General features: G+C 44.6%; 1 protein-coding gene across 1 annotated transcript in view; it reads left to right on the top strand.

Moving 5' to 3' along the window:
• The first annotated feature begins 1,453 nt into the window (after nt 1-1,453).
• Nucleotides 1,454-19,125, top strand: part of LOC143290106 (ETS translocation variant 1-like) — an 18,869-nt gene continuing 1,197 nt past the window's right edge. The window contains exons 1-3 of the mRNA XM_076599395.1: nt 1,454-1,538; nt 17,980-18,179; nt 19,114-19,125. The exon at nt 19,114-19,125 is cut by the window's right edge and continues 282 nt beyond it. Of these exons, the coding sequence (XP_076455510.1) occupies nt 1,454-1,538; nt 17,980-18,179; nt 19,114-19,125 (297 nt within the window). The remainder of the gene's footprint in view (nt 1,539-17,979; nt 18,180-19,113) is intronic.

Raw genomic sequence — 19,125 nt, 5'->3', positions numbered from 1 at the left:
ACTCGTGGGTTTGGGTGGGTGATGGATGGAGGTGGGTGATGGGGTTGTAAGAGTGTAGGTGAGCGAGTGTGTGTGTTTGGTGATGTGTGTGTGTGTGTGTGTGTGTGTGTGTCTGTCTGTCTGTCTTTGTGTGTCATTGTGTGTATGTGTGCGTGTGTGTGTGTGTATCGGTGTATGTGAGTGTGTGTGTGTGTGTGTGTGTGTGTGTGAGCGCACACGCGAGTGTATGTATGTGTGTGAGTGAATGATTTTTTTAATGACCACAACGTCATGTATAGAGTTATTTGTTGATCACGTGCATTGGGCGTTCTCCTCTCACTTTCGTTTTGTGTCAGTGGTAGAGACATTTCGTTGTATTGGCTTTGATTTGATGACTTATTCCGTAGACGTTGTTAAATCAACACAACTAGTTGACAATAACCACCACCCCTCCCCAGACTCTCTACAACCCACCCGGAAGTTGAATATATGTATAAAGAAAATAAAGTTAATGCCAGAGTTGTATCTCTCAACCTTATCACTAAACTGCTCATGTACATAGCTGACGAAACTGACATCTCACACTGAAGTGGGTTAAAACAACAACAAAACAATAACAGCCATAAGAACAAGAAGAAGCAGTAGTAGTAGGAATAGTAGGAGTGGTAGTAGCAGTCGAAGAAGAAGAAGAAAAAAAATACAGCAGTCTTTTCCAGACGTGACTGACCTCAGAAATGGGGAAAAAAGTGAGAGGACTTTTTCATACACCCCCACCCTTAAAAAGATTTAAAGAAAAAAAGGAAAACATTGATAGAACAAGTTCATCTCAATTGCAGGAATTTACAATGAAACAAACAAACAAAAAACAAAACAAAAACAAAACCAACAAAGAGGGAGGAGAAATAATGACGTCCCATAACGTCACATTTGAGTTATAATGTTTGGGTACTTCGTGGTGCGTATATCTTTGCAAAATACGCAGTGTTTAGTGCTTTTTGTGATCTGTTAAGGTTTCATTAAATGTATTTACTTTATCTGTAATACTTTGCTTTTTTTTAGGATCAGTGTTATGTGATGATATTGTTCAGTGTGTGGTATATTATACTTCGTGTTCAGGGTTTGTATGTGTGATGTATGAGCCTATTGTTGTTCTATGTACGGTGAATTATAATTTGTTTTCTGGGATCACATCTCGAGTGTAGTATTGTTCTGTGTGTGGTGTGTGTTACTTTGTCTTTTCAGGGTTTATGTGATGTATCAGCACATAGCTTTTTTTGGTTGATGTTTTGTTTGTTTGTTCGTGTGTGTGTGTGTGTGCGCGCGCGCGCGCTCGCGCGTGCATACGTGTGTGTGTGTGTCTGTACGTGCATGCGCGCGCGTGTCTGTGTGTGTGTGTGTGATGTATTTTTCTATCTCCACAATACCATCCGCGTTTAGTTTCTGCACGGTGTGTCTTCTATCTGTAATTACAGGGATGCCCTACCCGTATGAGAATGCCATGCGTTATTTCTACCCCGAGGAGTCGGTCTACTTGACCCACCTGCGGGATAAACACAAAGGTGAGTCAGTGGCTATCTCGCTCGTCCTGCTCTGCCTGTCATTGATTGATTTGTCTCCTTCATTCAGAGGTATGCTCTGTCTTGAATAACATAAGCATACACAAAGTTAGATACACACACACACACACACACACACTCACACGCGCGCGCACACACACACACACACACACACACTCACACACACACACACACACACACACACACACACACACACACACACACACACACACACACACACACACATACTTTCTTTCTTTCTTCGTTATGTTATTTTGTTGTGTATATTAATCCCGAAGGATTTTATGACAGTAAATTAAGTCGAGTCGAGTCACACACACACACACACACACACACACACACACAGCACCACACACTAACGCACTCAAACACACACACACACACACACACACACACACACACTCACCTCAACCCTTCTCTTCTCTTCCCCCCCCCCTCCCCACATCCCTGCCTCCGCCCTCCAGTGCATTGTCATGTTGCCCACAGCCAGGCAAGGCCCACAGCAAGGTGTGATTAAGGGGGGCCAAGGGCGACAGGCCCCGTGTGTTTTATTGTGTGTAATTCTCACTCCTCGGACCCCGTTTAGAGGCTCGCCTGAATAATGAACGACCAGTAATCGAAGCGCTATTAACAGGTGATTGATTGGCTTGGGGCTAGCTAGCTGGCTGGCTGGCTGGATGGTTGGCTGGGTGGATGGGAGGTTGGTTTGGTTGGGTTGGGTTGGGTTCTGTAGTGAAGTCTGTTGGGGAGAGAGGGAGTGAGGGAGGGAGAGAGAGAGGAGGGTGGGTTGGGAGACAAAGAGAGAGAGAGATGGTTGGGCCTGTGCGTGAAACTTGCGGTGTAGCTGTTTGGATTACTCCTCGAGGAACTTTCATTGTTGTTGATTTTTCGTTTGTTTGGTTTGCTGTCTCTCTCTCTCTCTCTCTCTCTCTCTCTCTCTCTCTCTCACTGTCACGCGCCCGTGTGTGCGTTTTTGCACGCGCGCGCGCGTCCGCCCGAGAACCTGTTGCGTGTCTTGGAGAGCATTTGTAATTATTTCTTATTGATATAATTTCTGTCGATTCCAGAAGTTGTTTCGTGTTGAAAGGAATTAGAATCGGCGTCTTAATCGCTCGATCTTTTTAGCGAATTGTTTCCCGTGGCAATGAAATTTGCATGGCGTGGCTGGCCATTTGTCACTGATTGACGGCACAGCCTCTACTTCCTGTTTTGGCGAGGCACCAATGGTGTGCGACCTATCAATATTTGAATCGCTGGTGTGTAAACGGCTGCGCGTGTGTGTTTGTGTGTGTATGTGTGAGGGGGTGGGGAAGGAAGAGAGGGAGAATGGAGAGAGAGGGGGGAAGAGATAGAAATAGAGAAGAGAGAGTACGCCAGTTGTTTTGTGTGTGTGTGTGTGTGTGTGTGAGGGGTTGGGGAAGAAAGAGAAGGAGAATGGAGAGAGAGGTGGAAAGAGAGTAAGAGAGAGAGAGTACATCAGTATGGATGTGGTTATGAGTATGAATGTGCACGCTTGCTCGCGGAGTTATTTGCCTTGATTTACAGGCACCCATGGCTATATCTTCATAGATATTGTTGCGACTCGTACAGCCTATTTACTCGATTGGCCTCTCTGTTGTTTGATTTCGCGTTAGTTGTTATTGTCGCTTTTTTTCTTCTTTTTTTTCAAACCAGACTACCTATAAAGAAGAAACAAAAGCTAGGGATATAATTATATACGAATCTGTTATATACAATAAACCGGACGATGAAAATGAAAGTAGTGATGTCGATCATGAAAATATTAGAATTATGACAAGAATGATTTATATCGACATTATGGACCTGTTTATTTCAGGAGTGTTTGTCACTAGAGATGTGACAGATGTATCTTCCACGTATGATGTGTGAAATAATAATCAAAATGCGAGCCACAAGTGAGCCATAAACCCAGCTTGAAAAACTTTTTTTCAGCTATGTACTGAAATTAGCCTTAGGATGCAGAAGGTTGTCAGTGTTATCTCATTAGCCTTATCGTGAACTGTGTTAAGGACTACTTTTTGTAAAAGACAATGGTGTTGACATTTTATGTTAGCTGTCAACTAAAATGAAACCGCGTTACCTGTCCTACATCAGGAGTCAGTTTTTGTCTGTGAGTATCTATTGATTTAAAGTGGAGTTTCTCTGTGTGTTTATGGATGTTAGGAAAGTGTCATTTTTTTATGCCTTTTTGATCATCGAATGCGCGTCTCATAGAGTAATAAGTGATTAATTTTCGAAAATATGACACACGTTTTGCTCCCCAGAAGGCATCGTTATTACTCACTTCGTCCCTTTTTGGTCTTTTAGATATTGCCTTCTTTGTGTATCAGTTAATGATTTAGTTTCTTTGTTTTTTCGTTTGTTTGCTTAGCTCTTTTTGAAACAATCTGTGTTGTAAGTTTTTAATCATATTTCTTCCCTTGCACATCTCACTCTTTATCACTATTAAAGCCCATCCAAGTTCATCTCCATCTCCCACTTTGTCTTTTTTCTTTTTGTCTGTCTGTCTGTCTGTCTGTCTGTCTGTCTCTCTCTCTCTCTCTCTCTCTCTCTCTCTCTCTCTCCATCTCCCACTTTGTCTTTTTTTTCTTTTTCTCTGTCTGTCCATCTGTCTGTGTCTGTCTCTGTCCCTCTCTGTCTCTCTCTCTCTCTCTGCCTCTCTCTCTCTCTCTCCATCTCCCACTTTGTCTTTTTTCTTTTTGTCTGTCTGTCCATCTGTCTGTCTGTCTCTCTCTGTCTCTCTCTCTCTCTCTCTCTCTCTCTCTCTCTCTCTCTCTCTCTCCATCTCCCACTTTGTCTTTTTTCTTTTTGTGTCTGTCCATCTGTCTGTCTGTCTGTCTCGGTCTCTGTCTCTGCCTCTCTCTCACTCTCTCTCTCTCTCCCACTTTGTCTATTTTTCGTTTTGTCTGTCTGTCCATCTGTCTCTCTCTCTCTCTCTCTCTCTCTCTCTCTCTCCTCTTCTCTCTCTCTCCTACTCTCCATCTCACTCTCTCTCTCTCTTTCTCCCCTCACACACATTCTCCATCAAAGCACACCCACCCACCCAGCCAATCAGCCAGATTTTCTGCTTCATTCCCAAAAACCCCCGACCACAGAATCTCGCCGGCGACGAGAGCTTTCCCGTGATCTGTATTCCATGATTCTCGCGAGCGGGAGCGCAGACACGAGGACAGGGAATTCTCGCGACAATCAGCGAGAGTCCCAGAAGGCTGCTGGAGCGAGTCGAGGTGGCCCTTTGATAAACAGAGGAATACGGGATCGCTTTTTCCCTGAGCAAGAGCAAATTAAATCGAAAGCAAGGGAGAGGGCCCTTGGAGGGGGGCGGGGAGGACGGGGGGCGAGGGGGGAAGAGAAGGGCAGAAAATAAGCAGGGGGATTTGGATTCGCCGCTTGTCGGGGAGTGGGGGGGGGGGAGCTGTAACTAGCTATTGTTGGCGAGGAAAGGTCGTGGTTCTAGCCCTGGCTTCTACTAGTTTCTGCCCTCCTCTATCCTTCTGGATTGTGGTGGTGGTGGTGGGGAAGGGGGTGCGGGCTGGGGTGGGGTTGGGGGGGTGGGGGTTTGGAGGGTAGGGTGTGGAGACAGTGATTTCTTTCTTTCTCGTTGTCTGTCTGTCGCTGTGTGTTTTGTCTGTCTGTCTGTCTGTCTATCTACCTTTGTCTCATTCTGTCTCCCTGTCTCATTTTGCTGGTTGTGTATGCATGTCTTTGGTTGATTTTTGTTTTTCCCTTTTCTTAACTGTGTTCGCACCTGCTTGCTTGCATGCACTATACATGAGAGAGAGACAGAGACAGGGAGAGAGAAAGGAGAAGAAGGAGGGAGGGGGAGAGAAAGAAAGATAGTGTGAGAGAGAGCTAGAGGGGAGGAAAGAAGGAGGGAGGGGAAGAGAAAGAGAAAGTGCGAGAGAGAGAGGGGGGAAGATGGAGGAAGGGGGAGAGAGAGGAAGATGGAGGAAGGGGGAGAAAGAGAGGGAGAGAGGAAGATGGAGGAAGGGGGAGAAAGAGAGGGAGAGAGAGCGAGAGAGAGAGAGAGAGGAAAATGGAGGAAGGGGGAGAAAGAGAGAGAGTGCGAGAGAGAGAGGGGGGAAGATGGAGGAAGGGGGAGAAAGAAAGAGAGAGAGAAAAACCGACCAGGTAAGTGTGTGGGAATGGGAGAGAGAGTGGATGGAGGTGGGCTTAGAGCCAAGTTGGAGTATAGTGACAAACACGAATTAATTCTAGCAAGGAAAATAAACAAACAAAGCGAACAAAGTTGCATTTCAGCATTGCTATGTTTAGTTCACGACTATTTATCTTAATAAGCTGATGTGAAATAAAACAAAATATTGATGACAAGCCAAAGTGTCTTCTGTAACTAAATTGTGCGTGTGTGAAGTTGTAGTCGTAGTCCTCAGTTTAACGTCTTCCACTTTAAGTGATATTAGGCGAATAAAAAAAAAGGTGGGGGGGGGGGGGGAAGGGTGAAGAATGCTGTATGTGTGTGTGCGCATGTGTGTGTGTGGTGGGGAAAGATACAGAACACTGGGAAAAAAATAAAATAAAAGGGAGACACAGGCATGATAGAAGGAAACGCTGACATCAAAACAACTATAACAACTATAACAAATGTCCTATTAGACAATGCAGCAAACCTTCTGAAATAGCAGGTAACATCTTGAAACTGTCAAAACATACATTCACAAGAATTTTCCGAGAAGTTTCGTATAAATGATTTTAGACTCCGAACGCAGTGATGCCTCCTTGAGCTACTGATACTGATACTGATGAAGTTGTGTTCCGCGGAGGAGATTTAAATGTTGAGCACAAGCTTAGCTATGTTGATATTTGGCTTTGATGCAAGGGATAACTTGTGTAGGTTCATTCACCACTTAATGGTTAAGCCATGGCAGTTCTTCCAATCTCTGTGTTGAGCACTGACTGTTTATCCTCTCAGGTTGCCAGTATTATATCAAAGCCACTGATTCTATCTTGTCTCTTATTCATGTATCATTCAAAGAGTACGTGTTTGGCGCGCGTGTGTGTATGTGTGTGTGTCTTCTGTAATTGAATTGTGTGTGTATGTGTGTGAGTGTGTGTGTGTGTATGTGTGCGTGTGCGTGCGTGTGTGTGTCAGTGTCGGTGTCAGTAAGTAAGTGTGAGTGTGTGCATGCATGCATATGACTGAAAAGAGAACCGCCACTGTTTCTCCTTCAAAACAAACCTCGAAAGCTATCTGTGCGGCGTGACGGGTGGGGGTGGGTGTAGGTGGGGTGCTGGAGGGGGGAGGGGTAGGGTCACAGCCCCTTGCTTTCATCATTAACCCCCTCCCCCCATGTCATTTGTACACACCGCCAAATTGAGACCTCTGACCGCCCACCCCACCCCACCCCACCCTGCCCTATCCTACCCCTACCCCCACCCACCCCCTTATGACATCACCGTGCCGTCCTGTCCCATCCCCTTTCTTCCAAAGAGGAGAGCTGGGAGGGGTGGGGTAGGGGCTGATGAGGGATGGTGGTGGTGGTGGTGAAAGAGAACGATTTTTAATTTTCGCCATTTCTTCTTCTTCTCTCTCTCCTCTCTCCTTCCCCCCCCCCCCCTCTCTCTCTCTCTCTCTCTCTCTCTCCCCCCCCCCCCCACGACAATACAAAGGGAGGACAACTTTTGTCTTCTTCAGGGCGAGTCTTCGACGGTCGCCATCTTAGTCCAATCACGCCGAGGCGTAATTTGGCGCCGGTGGGCTTTGCATTTGCATAATTACGGTCAGTCTTTGGTGGCGCTGGGTGCGGTGATGACAAGCTCGATACGCCATGTCAGAGAGAAAGAGAGAGGGAGAGAGAGGGGGTAGCTCCCCCTGCCTCCCTACCCGTCCAGCCTCCTTCCCCATTCCCCACCCCGACCCCCACCCCTCCCCTCCCTTCCCTTCCCTTCCCTTCCTTAGTTCTTCCACCTTGAAGCTATCTGGCCGAGAAAGGAAAGAGTTAATAGTTGGGTGCATGTTGGACTTGGAACAAGGAGATAGAGAGAGACACACACAGAGAGAGAAAAATAGAAAGCCGTGTGTGAGTGAGAATGAGGCGGTGAATAGAGGAAAGGGGGGGTGTAGTAAGAGAGAGAGAGCGAGAGGGGGGAAAGACAGAGGGAGGGAGACTGTTATTAACCCCATAATTACCCCACACTCACCCACCCCGGAATGATAAATTCCCTTGTCTGCGACTCCCGTCACTCCGGCGTTCAGTCGCCCGAGCTAGGGTTACTCGTGTCCGCGTCCCGGTTGCCTTGGAAACGGGCGGGTAGCGCCGTTAATGGGGCGCTCGGTTTCCTCCCGGACTGACGAATAAGGCAAGTGGCTGGCTGGCTGGACGAGGTGGTATGGAGGAGGGGGCAGGGGGGAGGGGGGGGGGCGCCTGGCCCTGGCTCTGGCCCTGGCCCAGAAGTGTCACAGTTGAAGTGTTGCCCGCGCCTGTTCTCGTGGCCTGGAACTTTCTGCTATTATTACTGTGCCCCTCCACCCCACCTCCCCAACCCCCACCCACCCTCCACCCCCCACCAACCCCCCACCCCGGACCTCGACAGACAACAATAACAAGGCGTGCCCACTTCACAGTGCATGCAAAGTTGGGGTAGGTGGGGTGAGGTGTGGGGGGCATCAGATCATCTTCATCTTCCTCCTTCTCCTCCTTCTTTTCCTTCTCCCGCTCCTACAGAACTGTTCCTTGTTTCTCAGATCTTCTTCATCATCATCCTTCTCCTTCTCCTCCTTCTCCTACTATCCCATCTCCTCCTTCTCCTTATCCTGCAACTCCTATGGAACCGTTCCTAATTTCTCAGAGGCGATGCTCTGTACACAAAGGCGCCCACACCGAAGCATATTTATTTATAAGCTCTAATGCTACAACTGTATTAATGAAAGTTATATCGATCAATATATTTGCTGTTTTCAAATCTGGATCCACAATAACGAGTTTGGTGACTCAGTGGCTTCAACAATCCGGAAAACTCCAGTTTAGCTCTCTCCATACGAACGGCGAAAGAGACGACGTTAACAGCGTTTCACCCCAGTTACCATCATCTAAATATTGCAAAAGGAAGTCTCTTATACTGAAGAGGTGAATGTTGACAAAGAATACCACAATTCTGACGATGGAAGCTAAAGGTTGGGTCATTCAGACACCCACTGGACATCCGAGGGGTCTGTGTAGAGGAGAAGAGAGGACTGGCCGTAATGAGTGAGTTAAGAGAACAGAGAGACTGGTGTGATCACAAATGTTGGAACTGATTGGAGAGAGGAGCTGAAAGAGAAGAACAATTAGGAAGAAAGAAGGAAAGAAAGAAGACAGAATAGCGACTGAGGTGGGAAAAGTAGAGAAGGAGAAGAAAGAAAGAGGATGGGGATGGGGAGAAAAAGTAGGAGAGAGAGAAGACAGGGGGAAAGAAAGAAAGAAATGAAGGAGAGAAAGTAAGGGGATGGGGAGAAGAAGAAGACATGAAGAAAAAAAGAAAGAAAGAAAGGAAAGAAATAAAGGAGACGGCGAGAAAAGGTTGAAGACGAAGACAGGAAGAAGGAAAGAAAGAAAGAAATGGGCTGGCGAGAAAACGTAGGAGAAGAAGAAGAAGACAAGAAGAAAGGAAGAATGAAAGAAGATAAGAAAAAGGTAGGAGAAGAAAAAAAGAAGAAAAAATAACAAGAAAAGAAAACAAAATCAATAGGGAGTAAAAGGCAGAAGAAGAAGAGGAGGAGGAGGAATAACAAGAAGAAAAGAAGAAGACATAAATCTCCTTGAATTAAGATAAAATGCTGCTTTCAGTGAGGAAGAGGCCGTGACCATCCATCTCCACACAGATACACACACGCACGCATACACACACACACGCGCGCGCGCACGCACACACACACATACACACGCACGCACGCACGCACGCACGCACGCACGCACACACACACACACACACATTGAGAGAGAGATGAAGAAAGAGAGAATCGGGATGATTTATGTACATTTTGGCCTCAGTTCCAAGAAGGGGTACATGTGAACATTACATTGCTGATGAAACAATGTAAGCTATTATGCACAAATATAGACAATAATGCATACACACACATACGCGCGCACGCATGCACCCACAAGCACACAGATAAGCGCGCACACACACACACACTCACACACACACACACATAACGCGAGGTCCTAACCACTAGACAGTAACGGCCTTCTATTGATTAGACGTTAAACGAAAGATCTCACACACACATGTATGCACGCATGCATACATACATACATACGTACAAACATATATGTGTGTATATATATATATATATATATATATATATATATATATATATATATATATATATATATATATATATATTCGTATGTCTCATAATCTGGATGTTTAAGACGAAAACAAGGGCTAAGGCAAAATATGCACGTCAGCCATTTTACTTGGACGACATCAACAAACAATCCAAGAGAGAGAGAGAGAATAACAACTAAATCCATAAGTCAAGATCTACGAACACCCCCACTCCCCCTCCACCCATCTCTCTTCAACTGAACTGGTGGAAACAGAAAAACAGGTGGGGAGGCGGAAAAAAAAAAAGAAAGAAAAGGGAAAGAAACTGATCTCATTCACAACAAATCCAGTCGGTATCCATATCCAAAACACCGCGTTTGTCTTTACAAAAATTTTATCCGTTCTTCTCACTATCACTCGCATTTCTTGTCATTCTCCCTCCCCCCCCCCCCCCCCCCCCCCCCCCACGGAGAGAAAGATAGAGACAGAAGGCTGGAGGGGATGGGGGTGTGGGTGGGGGGTGAGAATGACAAGAAATGCGAGTGATAGTGAGAAGAACGGATAAAATTTTGTAAAGACAAACAAAAAGCCAGAAGATAGAAAAAACAAAACGGAGAAGATGTTAAAAACAACAGTGAACACACCTTCGTAATTGTCGTAAAATATAGACGTCCAAGAAGCTTTTGACCCTTTTTATTCTAAAATTCGTTTTTGACTTCCGATAGAGACAGAAGAAGGAAGAGGAGGAAGGAGGAGGAGAAGAAGAAGAAGAAGATGAACATCAACAACAAGAACAACAATCGAAAGACGAAGAAGAAGACATTTATGAAGGAAGAAAATGAGATGGAGGAGGGGGAAAAGCGAAGTATTAAAACCAGGAACATCAAAAGGAACACCTAACCTGTGACATTAACACTAGCTGTGAGCATCCTTTTTATTCCCCTGTTCCCAGCTTAACATGAAGACAACAAGAGGCAAAGACCTACAGCGGAGAGAGCAAGAAAGAGACAGAGGGGAGGGGGGGGAGGAGAGAGAGAGAGAGAGACAATTCGCCACAAGCGAGATAATCGATGGACTCCCCTTCCCACAAATCTCTGGCCCGTGTCATCACCAGCGTCGCGCGCGCCTCGGCCCTCCCATTACCCACAAGCCCCCCAACCTCTTAATACGTCACTTCCCGTGGCCCAGTGCACGCTGGGAAAATTTACAGCCACGCATTATCCGGGCTCAATGGCCCGTCATTATGACGCTAATTCTTGTTGTAGTGTTTCTCACTTTTTCGGCCACCTTGCTTTAAGAGTCTGTGTTTTTTTTGTTTTTGTTTTTTTGTTTTTGGTTTTTTTACGTTTGGTTCAGTGGAGGGCAGAGGGGTTGGATGGATGTCTCTCTTCTTCAGTGTTGTTGCGTTCACAGCTTGTTAATCGGGGTCGTGGGAGTGGGAGGGGGGGGGGGAAGGTGGGGCGAGGCGTTGCTTTTGTAGCCCTTCCCTAGTAGTTGACTCCTCCCGCTTGTTTCTTGTCTGTCTTCCGATCAGGTATCAGCAGTTTTACGTCATCATCAGCACTGCGTCGGATTTTGACGTCACGGATACTACTTTTGGTTTCGCTCGTGTGTGTGTGTGTGTGTTAATCTCCATGAGACTGAAAAAAAAAAACCCCAGATCTGTTCCAGAAATAGAACCCTCTTAAGAAAAGCACACACACACACACACACACACATATATATATATATATATATAAGGATATATATATATATATATATATATATATATATATATATATATATAGTAATCAAACGAAAAACAAAAGTACCTATATGAATGAAACAGCCACACATTACCAAACTACTTCCAGCAAAATATGTCTTATTGGCGTGAACAAACCAAATTCAGAATTTAAAGGATCATTGAAGTCTTTACTTTGAACAAACCAATTTCAGAATCAAAAGGATCATTGAAGTCTTTGCTTTGAATTAGAATATTTTCCAACATCACTCAGTAACGAAACGAAACGAAACGAAACGAATGAAGCGTTGTATTCAGACGATGAGGACCAAGGCCCCTTACTGAAGGAATCAGAAACATCGCATGTCGCCTACAATGTACTACAGGAATTATTACTGTCATACTTCTACTGCCACATCAAACTAAAGTGAGGGATGTATTATCAATGGTTTCTCCAGTGCAATGGGATATGACTTACAGTCTAGTCTTTTGTGAAGGACTATGGCTTTCAAACTAGGAGGCAAAATTGCGCTGGCTCTTAGCGCTGCAGCCTTTTTTGAGGGCTAGTTAGCCGTTGGGAACCACCCCAACGTCCGACTGTCCTAAAACCCTCTAGGCCGAGAGAGTGGGGATGTAACTTGGGCAAGACACTCTCCACTATGATCAAACTCTAGCCCAGATAGTCGGGACAGCAGTTACCTCCTCTGCTGTTCTGATGGTCATTGTCGAAAACGACTGACTATTATACCATATCAATAACTTAACGATACCACTTAATGAAGGGAGCAGACACACAGAGAGGATGGGGGAAAGGGTGGAGGGGATATGGCAAGGGGGAGGAGGAAGGAGGAGGGGGAAGGAGGAGGAGGAGGGACAGGAGCAGGAGCTGCATTGCCCAGAAAACTGTCGACATGTTATAGAACAGTTGATGCTTTTCGGTATATACATTGTTTTGCATACCAGTGAGTATGTTGAATGACACAGGCGATACCACATTATATTACAACGGACACTTTCAGAGGAAAGCTGGCACCTTGAGTGGAAAGCATACAGAGATCACACAGTGCGCGCGTGTGTGTGTGCGTTTGAGTTCTTCTCAGACAGGGAGACAGAGACACATTCTGGGAGTTGCGGAGAGAGAGAGAGAGAGAGAGAGAGAGAGAGAGAGAGTAAATAACGTTTCCATATTCTGATATTCTAATTTTTCAAATTTCAGATCATCTTTTTCTCTCTCCCTCTCTCTCTCTCTCTCTCTCTCTCTCTTCTATTCCCCACACAGTGTGTGTGTGTGTGTGTGTATGTGTGTGTGTGTGTGTGTGTGTGTGTACGCGTGCCTCCGTGTTTGTTTTGGTGTGTGTGAATTTGTGCGTGCATGTGTGTGTTTGTGTATGTGCGTGTGCATGCATGCCAGTGTGTGTGTGTGTGTGCCTTAGTGATTGGTGCTTTTGTGTGTATGTGTGTGTGTGTGTTTGCGCGCGCGCGCGCGCGTGTGTGTGTGTGTCCATGTCCTACACGTGCGCGCTTGGAAGACAAGGTGCACTCAGATCTCTGCGGGGAGCCCGGTGAATGCATCTAATTTCCTGCGGATTTGAGCATGACTTCCGGCTGGGAGGCCAAACGAAGAATATTTTTTGCCGTTGTTTAAATGAACAGCCCTGTTTTTGACGATAAAAAGCGAGAGAGGACGCCGCCCTTTGATTAGCTCGGTAATCACGTGCGATTAATAGAATTACTGCACTGATTAGCAACAGTAGCAGCAGTAGGGATAACAATCACAATGTCACCAACAACACTGTAGAGAACAGCAACAGCAACATCAACAGCAGCATCAACAACAACAAAAATCATCATCATCATCATGTTAATTGTCGCTAGCGTCGTCGTCGTCGCAGTTGTTGTTGTCGTTGTGGTTGTAGTATCATATTCCTAATACAGTTTTTACCATCTGAACCTGCAAGAACAATGTTATATTTTTGACATTATTTCCAGACCCAATATGCCATCCAAGATCGATTGTGTTACAACACAATGACTTCAAAACAGCACTGGTTATTTTGATGATAAGAGTAATAGATAACATTTATTTCAATCAAGAGCATAAGAAGAAGAAGAAGAAAGTATAATGGTTGTTGTTGTTGTCTCGTTCGTCATTTATCAGATGGATTCCCCCGTCTCCTTGACGAAGGCGGCAGTACGTCGCAGGTCCTCCAGACCTCCGTAGAGCTTCCGGGCCGCTGGGATTGGGTCGGGCTGTGAAGTATAATTTCACAATAAAGATACAGAATGACAAAAAAAAAAAGAGGCAAGGCCCTCAAGACTCACTTGTGATACGTGCTTTATCCAGTAAAGGAATCATTAGGGGGCGGGGGGAAAATCAATCGTAAAAATGTGTTCTGTATTAGATATCAATATGCTTTGGAAAAAAAAAAAAGAAAGAAAGAAACAATAGTTCCGGCAACTGGAAACAGCTGGTATACTTTTTTTTCTTTCTTTCTTTTTTTTCCTTATCTAGAGCCTCAACGAAATAAAACGTTGATGATCCAGGAATACGGCTTAATCTGGAAGACTTACAACCTATTATTGGTATGACTGTGAAGATTTTTTCCTACTATCTTTAATCCTAATTTGATATTGGCAGACAAAGTATTTCCAGAGAAAATGAATTTGTTAAAGTTTACCACGGACACACACACACACACACACACACACACACACACACACACACACACACACACATACATACACACACACACACACACACACACACACACACACACACACACACACACACACACTCGCACGGAGACAAGTCAACACCGTCTATAACGTCCTCACTTTGTTTACACAAGTGATTAAAAAAGAACAAAGAAAAAGAAGAAGAAAACAAAGGAGCAAACCAGACGCAAACGATTGTATTAGTAAAGAAGATATAACTGATCGAGAAAGAAAGGGAAGAAAGAAGAAAGAATATAAAGGGAAGAAAGAACGCGAGTTAGAGACAAACAATCGACTCAGAATGAAAGCGAATTTTTTTCTCACCGCGATTTTTTAAAATCAATTCCGGATGTGTTCAAATGGGATTTCCAAGCTTCCCCTCTGCTCATTCTCTCTCTCTCTCTCTCTCTCTCTCTCTCTCTCTCTCACACACACACACACACACACACACACACACACACACACACACACACACACACATGCTTTCCTTTCTTCACCCATACCGCCACAGAGAGAGAGAGAGAGAGAGAGAGACCCGATTGGGAAGTTCTTGAGCTGAAAGCGCCGTGAGTTGACTTGTCAGCTGAGGGCAAAGTTGACCCAGGACCGGAGTGCTGAGCTGATTAAATGAACCCCAGCAAAGCAGTGTCCTTTCTCTTTTATGGACAGTGTCATCAGACTGGCGTCTCTGCCTGCCGGTGTCGGACTGAAAATGTGATCCCTTCTCATAATTGCCCCCCACACCCTTCGACTCCACTCTCCAGCCCGCCGCCACCTGCCGCCATTCCTCATTGATCTGAGCGATTTGCATTGAATCGTAGAATTTGAGTAATGACTTGGCTTTTTTCTTTTCTTTTCTATTTAGATTATGAAACAAGCGAAGTATTGAAAAGTCAGAAAGTGCTTTTATAAAGTAATGTAATGCATAGTCAGACGGTGTGAGCGAGAGAGAGAGAGAGAGAGAGAGAGAAATTTAACAGTTGTAACAAGATAGAAGATAACAGGTTTTTTTAGCCATTTTTAAAAGGGGTTATTATTATTTTTATCTATTATTTTTTGGCTTGTTGTTAGCGTTCATGTTTATAGATTTGTTGTTTCTGTTCTTGTTAACTCTCTCCATACGAACGGCGAAAGAGACGACGTTAACAGCGTTTCACCCCAATTACCATCATCAAAATATTGCAAGCGGAAGGCTCTTATACTGAAGACTTGAATGTTGACAAAGAATACCACAATTCTGACGACGGAAGCTAAAGGTTGGGTCATTCAGACACCCGCTGGACATCCGAGGGGTCTGTGTAGAGGAGAAGAGAGGACTGGCCGTATTGAGTGAGTTAATGTTCCCTAGCTGAAAGTCAATGTTTGTTCTTTCTTTCTTCTTTAATTATCTCTGTAGTCACTGACGATTTCTTCGTTTGTGATGGATTTCCTTTGTTTATTAAAAGAGTCTTTGTGTCGTCAGTGTGTGTGTGTGTGTGTGTGTGCGTGTGCGTGCGTGCGTGTGTAGTATTTTGCGTCTCTGTACTTACGTTCCTGCAAAACGATTCGTTATCTACATAAACAATTTATATAGACTTGTATCCTCACGAATTGGCTGCGTTCTAAATTCCCACCCCCACCCCCCTTTGTTATTGCAAGAACTGTTCTTTGTTTGTTTATCTATTCATTGCCGCAGAGTCTGTTACTTACTATTCATTATCAATATATTGAATCCGTAGTGAAAGTGTTAGTAAATCAATGGAAATAAGTAAATAAAGAAATAAAGAAATGAACAATAAATAAATGAATGAATGAATAAATGTTCCATCATTTTGTCCGGCCAAAAGGGGACTAATTTCCACTGAGGTAGAAAATTCCCTTGAACACCGTTTCAGGGCCCGCGTCGACGGCCCACCGATTGCGAGAACTAGTATGGTATCCCGCTCGTGTCAAACTACCGCAGGAAGCCCCGGCGGTGTCGTGGAGATGTTTTGCGCAGGGGCGAAGATGGATGAAAATGTGCTGTCATAACCACAAGCTTGTTTCAGAAAAAGACAGCAAAAAAAAAAGTCAGGAAAGGTGGAAAGGTGAACGAGAGATGGGAAGAGAGAGAGAGAGAGTGGGTGAGGGAGAGAGAGAGTTCTTGCCAATTGTCTGTCTTCATTCCTCTCCTCCTTTCTCTCTCCTCTGTTCCCTCCACTCCTTGTCTCCACCCCCCAGACTCCACGCCGCCCGCCCCCTCTTGAGGTTTTTTTTTTTTTTTTTTTTTTTTTTTAAAGAGGGGTGTTTCTGTCTGCGATCCTGTCCTCTCTGAGCATTGTTCTTTGTTCAAGTGTGAGAGCGGTCTTCTTGCGATGGACGGACCAGACTGCGCTTTTGTGGTTTTCGGGGAGGTTGGGGTAGAGTATGAGGAAGTTGGCATATGCTCCATCTGCCTGTCTTGAGTGTTTCGTGTGTGTTTGTCTGTGCCTCTGTCTCTGTCTGTGTGTTTGTCTGTCTGTCTGTCTATCTCTCTCTCTCTCTCTCTCTCTCTCTCTCTCTCTCTCTCTCTTTCTCTCCACCTTCTCTCTCTTTCTCCTTCTGTCTCTGTACGTGTGTGAGTGTGTGTGTGTGTGTGCGTGCGTGCGTGCGTACGTGTGTGTGTGTGTTGTGTTGTGTTGTGTTTCTGGCCATGAAAGCTCGGAGGTCCCAGCATCTACAAGAACGTTTACCTGAAATGTTAATCACGGACAGATTCTGTCTGTCTGACCCTGACAGTTCAATCCCGTTTACATGTGCACAGTCAACTCACGCCATGTCTCGCTAATCCATAACCATGTCTTTTAAAATATCCTGCGTGATCCTCACGATTTACTGGCTTTTATCTGTTGTTGTGTTCAGATTTACTGTTGTCCTTTCAAATTCAGTTCTGAGTTCAGAGTTCAATCCCGTTTATATGTATACATACAGTCCATTCACACCATGTCTCGCTAATCTATAACTATGTCACAGCTTGTATCTGTTTGTTGTGTTTAGATTTAGTGTCCTCTGATGGGGGTTTTACGACAAATATAAAATTGAATTCTGAATTTTGATAGCTTGTATCTGTTTGTTGTGTTTAGATTTTGTGTCCTTTGATGGGTTTTTTTACGACAAATAAATTGAATTCTGAGTTCTGACAGCTTGTATCTGTTTGTTGTGTTTAGATTTAGTGTCCTTTAATGGGGTTTTACGACAAATATAAAATTGAATTCTGAACTCTGAGTTCAGTCATGTTTTACATGTATATCTACAGTCCACTCATATCATGTCCTGTCCTTCTGTGTGTGTGTGTCCGCTCTGCAGGGCCAGGCATGAAGCCAAAGTTCTAACGTGTCCTTTGATGGGGGTTTTACGACAGATAAAAAAAATGAATTCTAAGTTCAATCCCTATTTACATGTATACATACTGTCCACTCACACCATGTCTCCCTGTGTGTGTGTGTGTGTGTGTGGGTGGGTGGGTGGGTGTGTCTCTGTGTGTGTGTGTGTGTGTGTGTGTGTGTGTGTCCGCCCTGCAGGGCCAAACATGAAACCAGAGATCTGTGTGCTGTGATAGGGGTTTTACGACAGATATTTAAAAAAAAAAAAAAAAAAAAAAAAAATTCTGAACTCTGAGTTCAGTCCCGTTTTAAATGTATTCATACCGTCCACTCACACCATGTCTTCATGTGTGTGTGTGTCCGTGTGCTACAGGGCTAGACATGAAGCCAGAGTTCTACCGGGACTTTTACCTGGAGCGTTACCACCGGGAGGGGCCCGTGTCCACCTACCAGAGGCGGGGGTCCCTGCAGCTGTGGCAGTTCCTGGTGGCCCTGCTGGACGACCCCAGCAACGCTTCCTTCATCGCCTGGACGGGCCGGGGACTGGAGTTCAAACTCATCGAGCCTGAGGAGGTAGGGGTGCGAGGAGGGGTTGATGCGGGGAGGTTGTGTGTGTTCGGGTGGTGAGGGGTGGGGGAGTTCTTTGAGGGGTTGGGGGCGTGTGTGTGGGTGGGGATTTGGTGTGTGTGGTGGGGGGGAAGGAGGATAGGGCGTGTGTAGGGGGGTGTTGTATGAGGGGGTAGGGCGTGTGTTCAGAAAATCCTGTCGGGTTGAAAAAACTTCCTTGATGTTTGAAAATCCCATGTGCGCGTTACCAGATCATTGATGCGCAAAAAATCCCTGACCGGATAAAAAAAAAAGATAATCCCTTGATATTAAGAAAAAAAACCCATGTGCGCGTTACCAGATCACTGATGCATTGAAAAGAAAACCCCTTGATGTTCAACTATCACATGTGCGTGTACCAGACCACTTACACGTAAACAAAAAAAAACAACAAAAAAACAAAAATCCCTAGATGTTCAAAAATCCCATGTGCGCGTTACCAGATCACTGATGCGCAAACAACTGAAAAATGAAAATGAAAAAGGCGAAAAAAGAACCCTTGATGTTCAAAATTCAATGTGCGTGTAACCAGATTACTGATGCGTAAAAGCTCCCCAACTGGTTTTTTTTTAAAAGTCATCTATATTCAAAAATTCCTTGTGCGCGTTACCAGATCACTGATGCGGAACAAAAAACAGATAAGATAAAAATGAAAAATTCCTAACGGGTAAAAAAGATATTCCTAAATGTTAAAAAAATCCTATGTGTGCGTTACCAAGATCACGGATACATAAAAGTAAATAAATTGATTGATTAATTAATCAATAATTATAATAACATCAAATAAATGAATAAATAAATAAATACATGAATAGATAAATGAATAAATAAATAAACAAATGAATGAATGAATGGATGGATGAATGAATGAATAAGCAAGTAAAATCCCACTTCCGTGCAGGTGGCCCGTCGC

Source organism: Babylonia areolata, chromosome 15 (genome assembly GCF_041734735.1).
Source record: "Babylonia areolata isolate BAREFJ2019XMU chromosome 15, ASM4173473v1, whole genome shotgun sequence".
In the NCBI taxonomy this organism is placed as follows: domain Eukaryota; kingdom Metazoa; phylum Mollusca; class Gastropoda; order Neogastropoda; family Buccinidae; genus Babylonia; species Babylonia areolata.
Note: the sequence above shows the minus strand (reverse complement) of the source record. Positions and strands in the feature narration are given on the sequence as shown.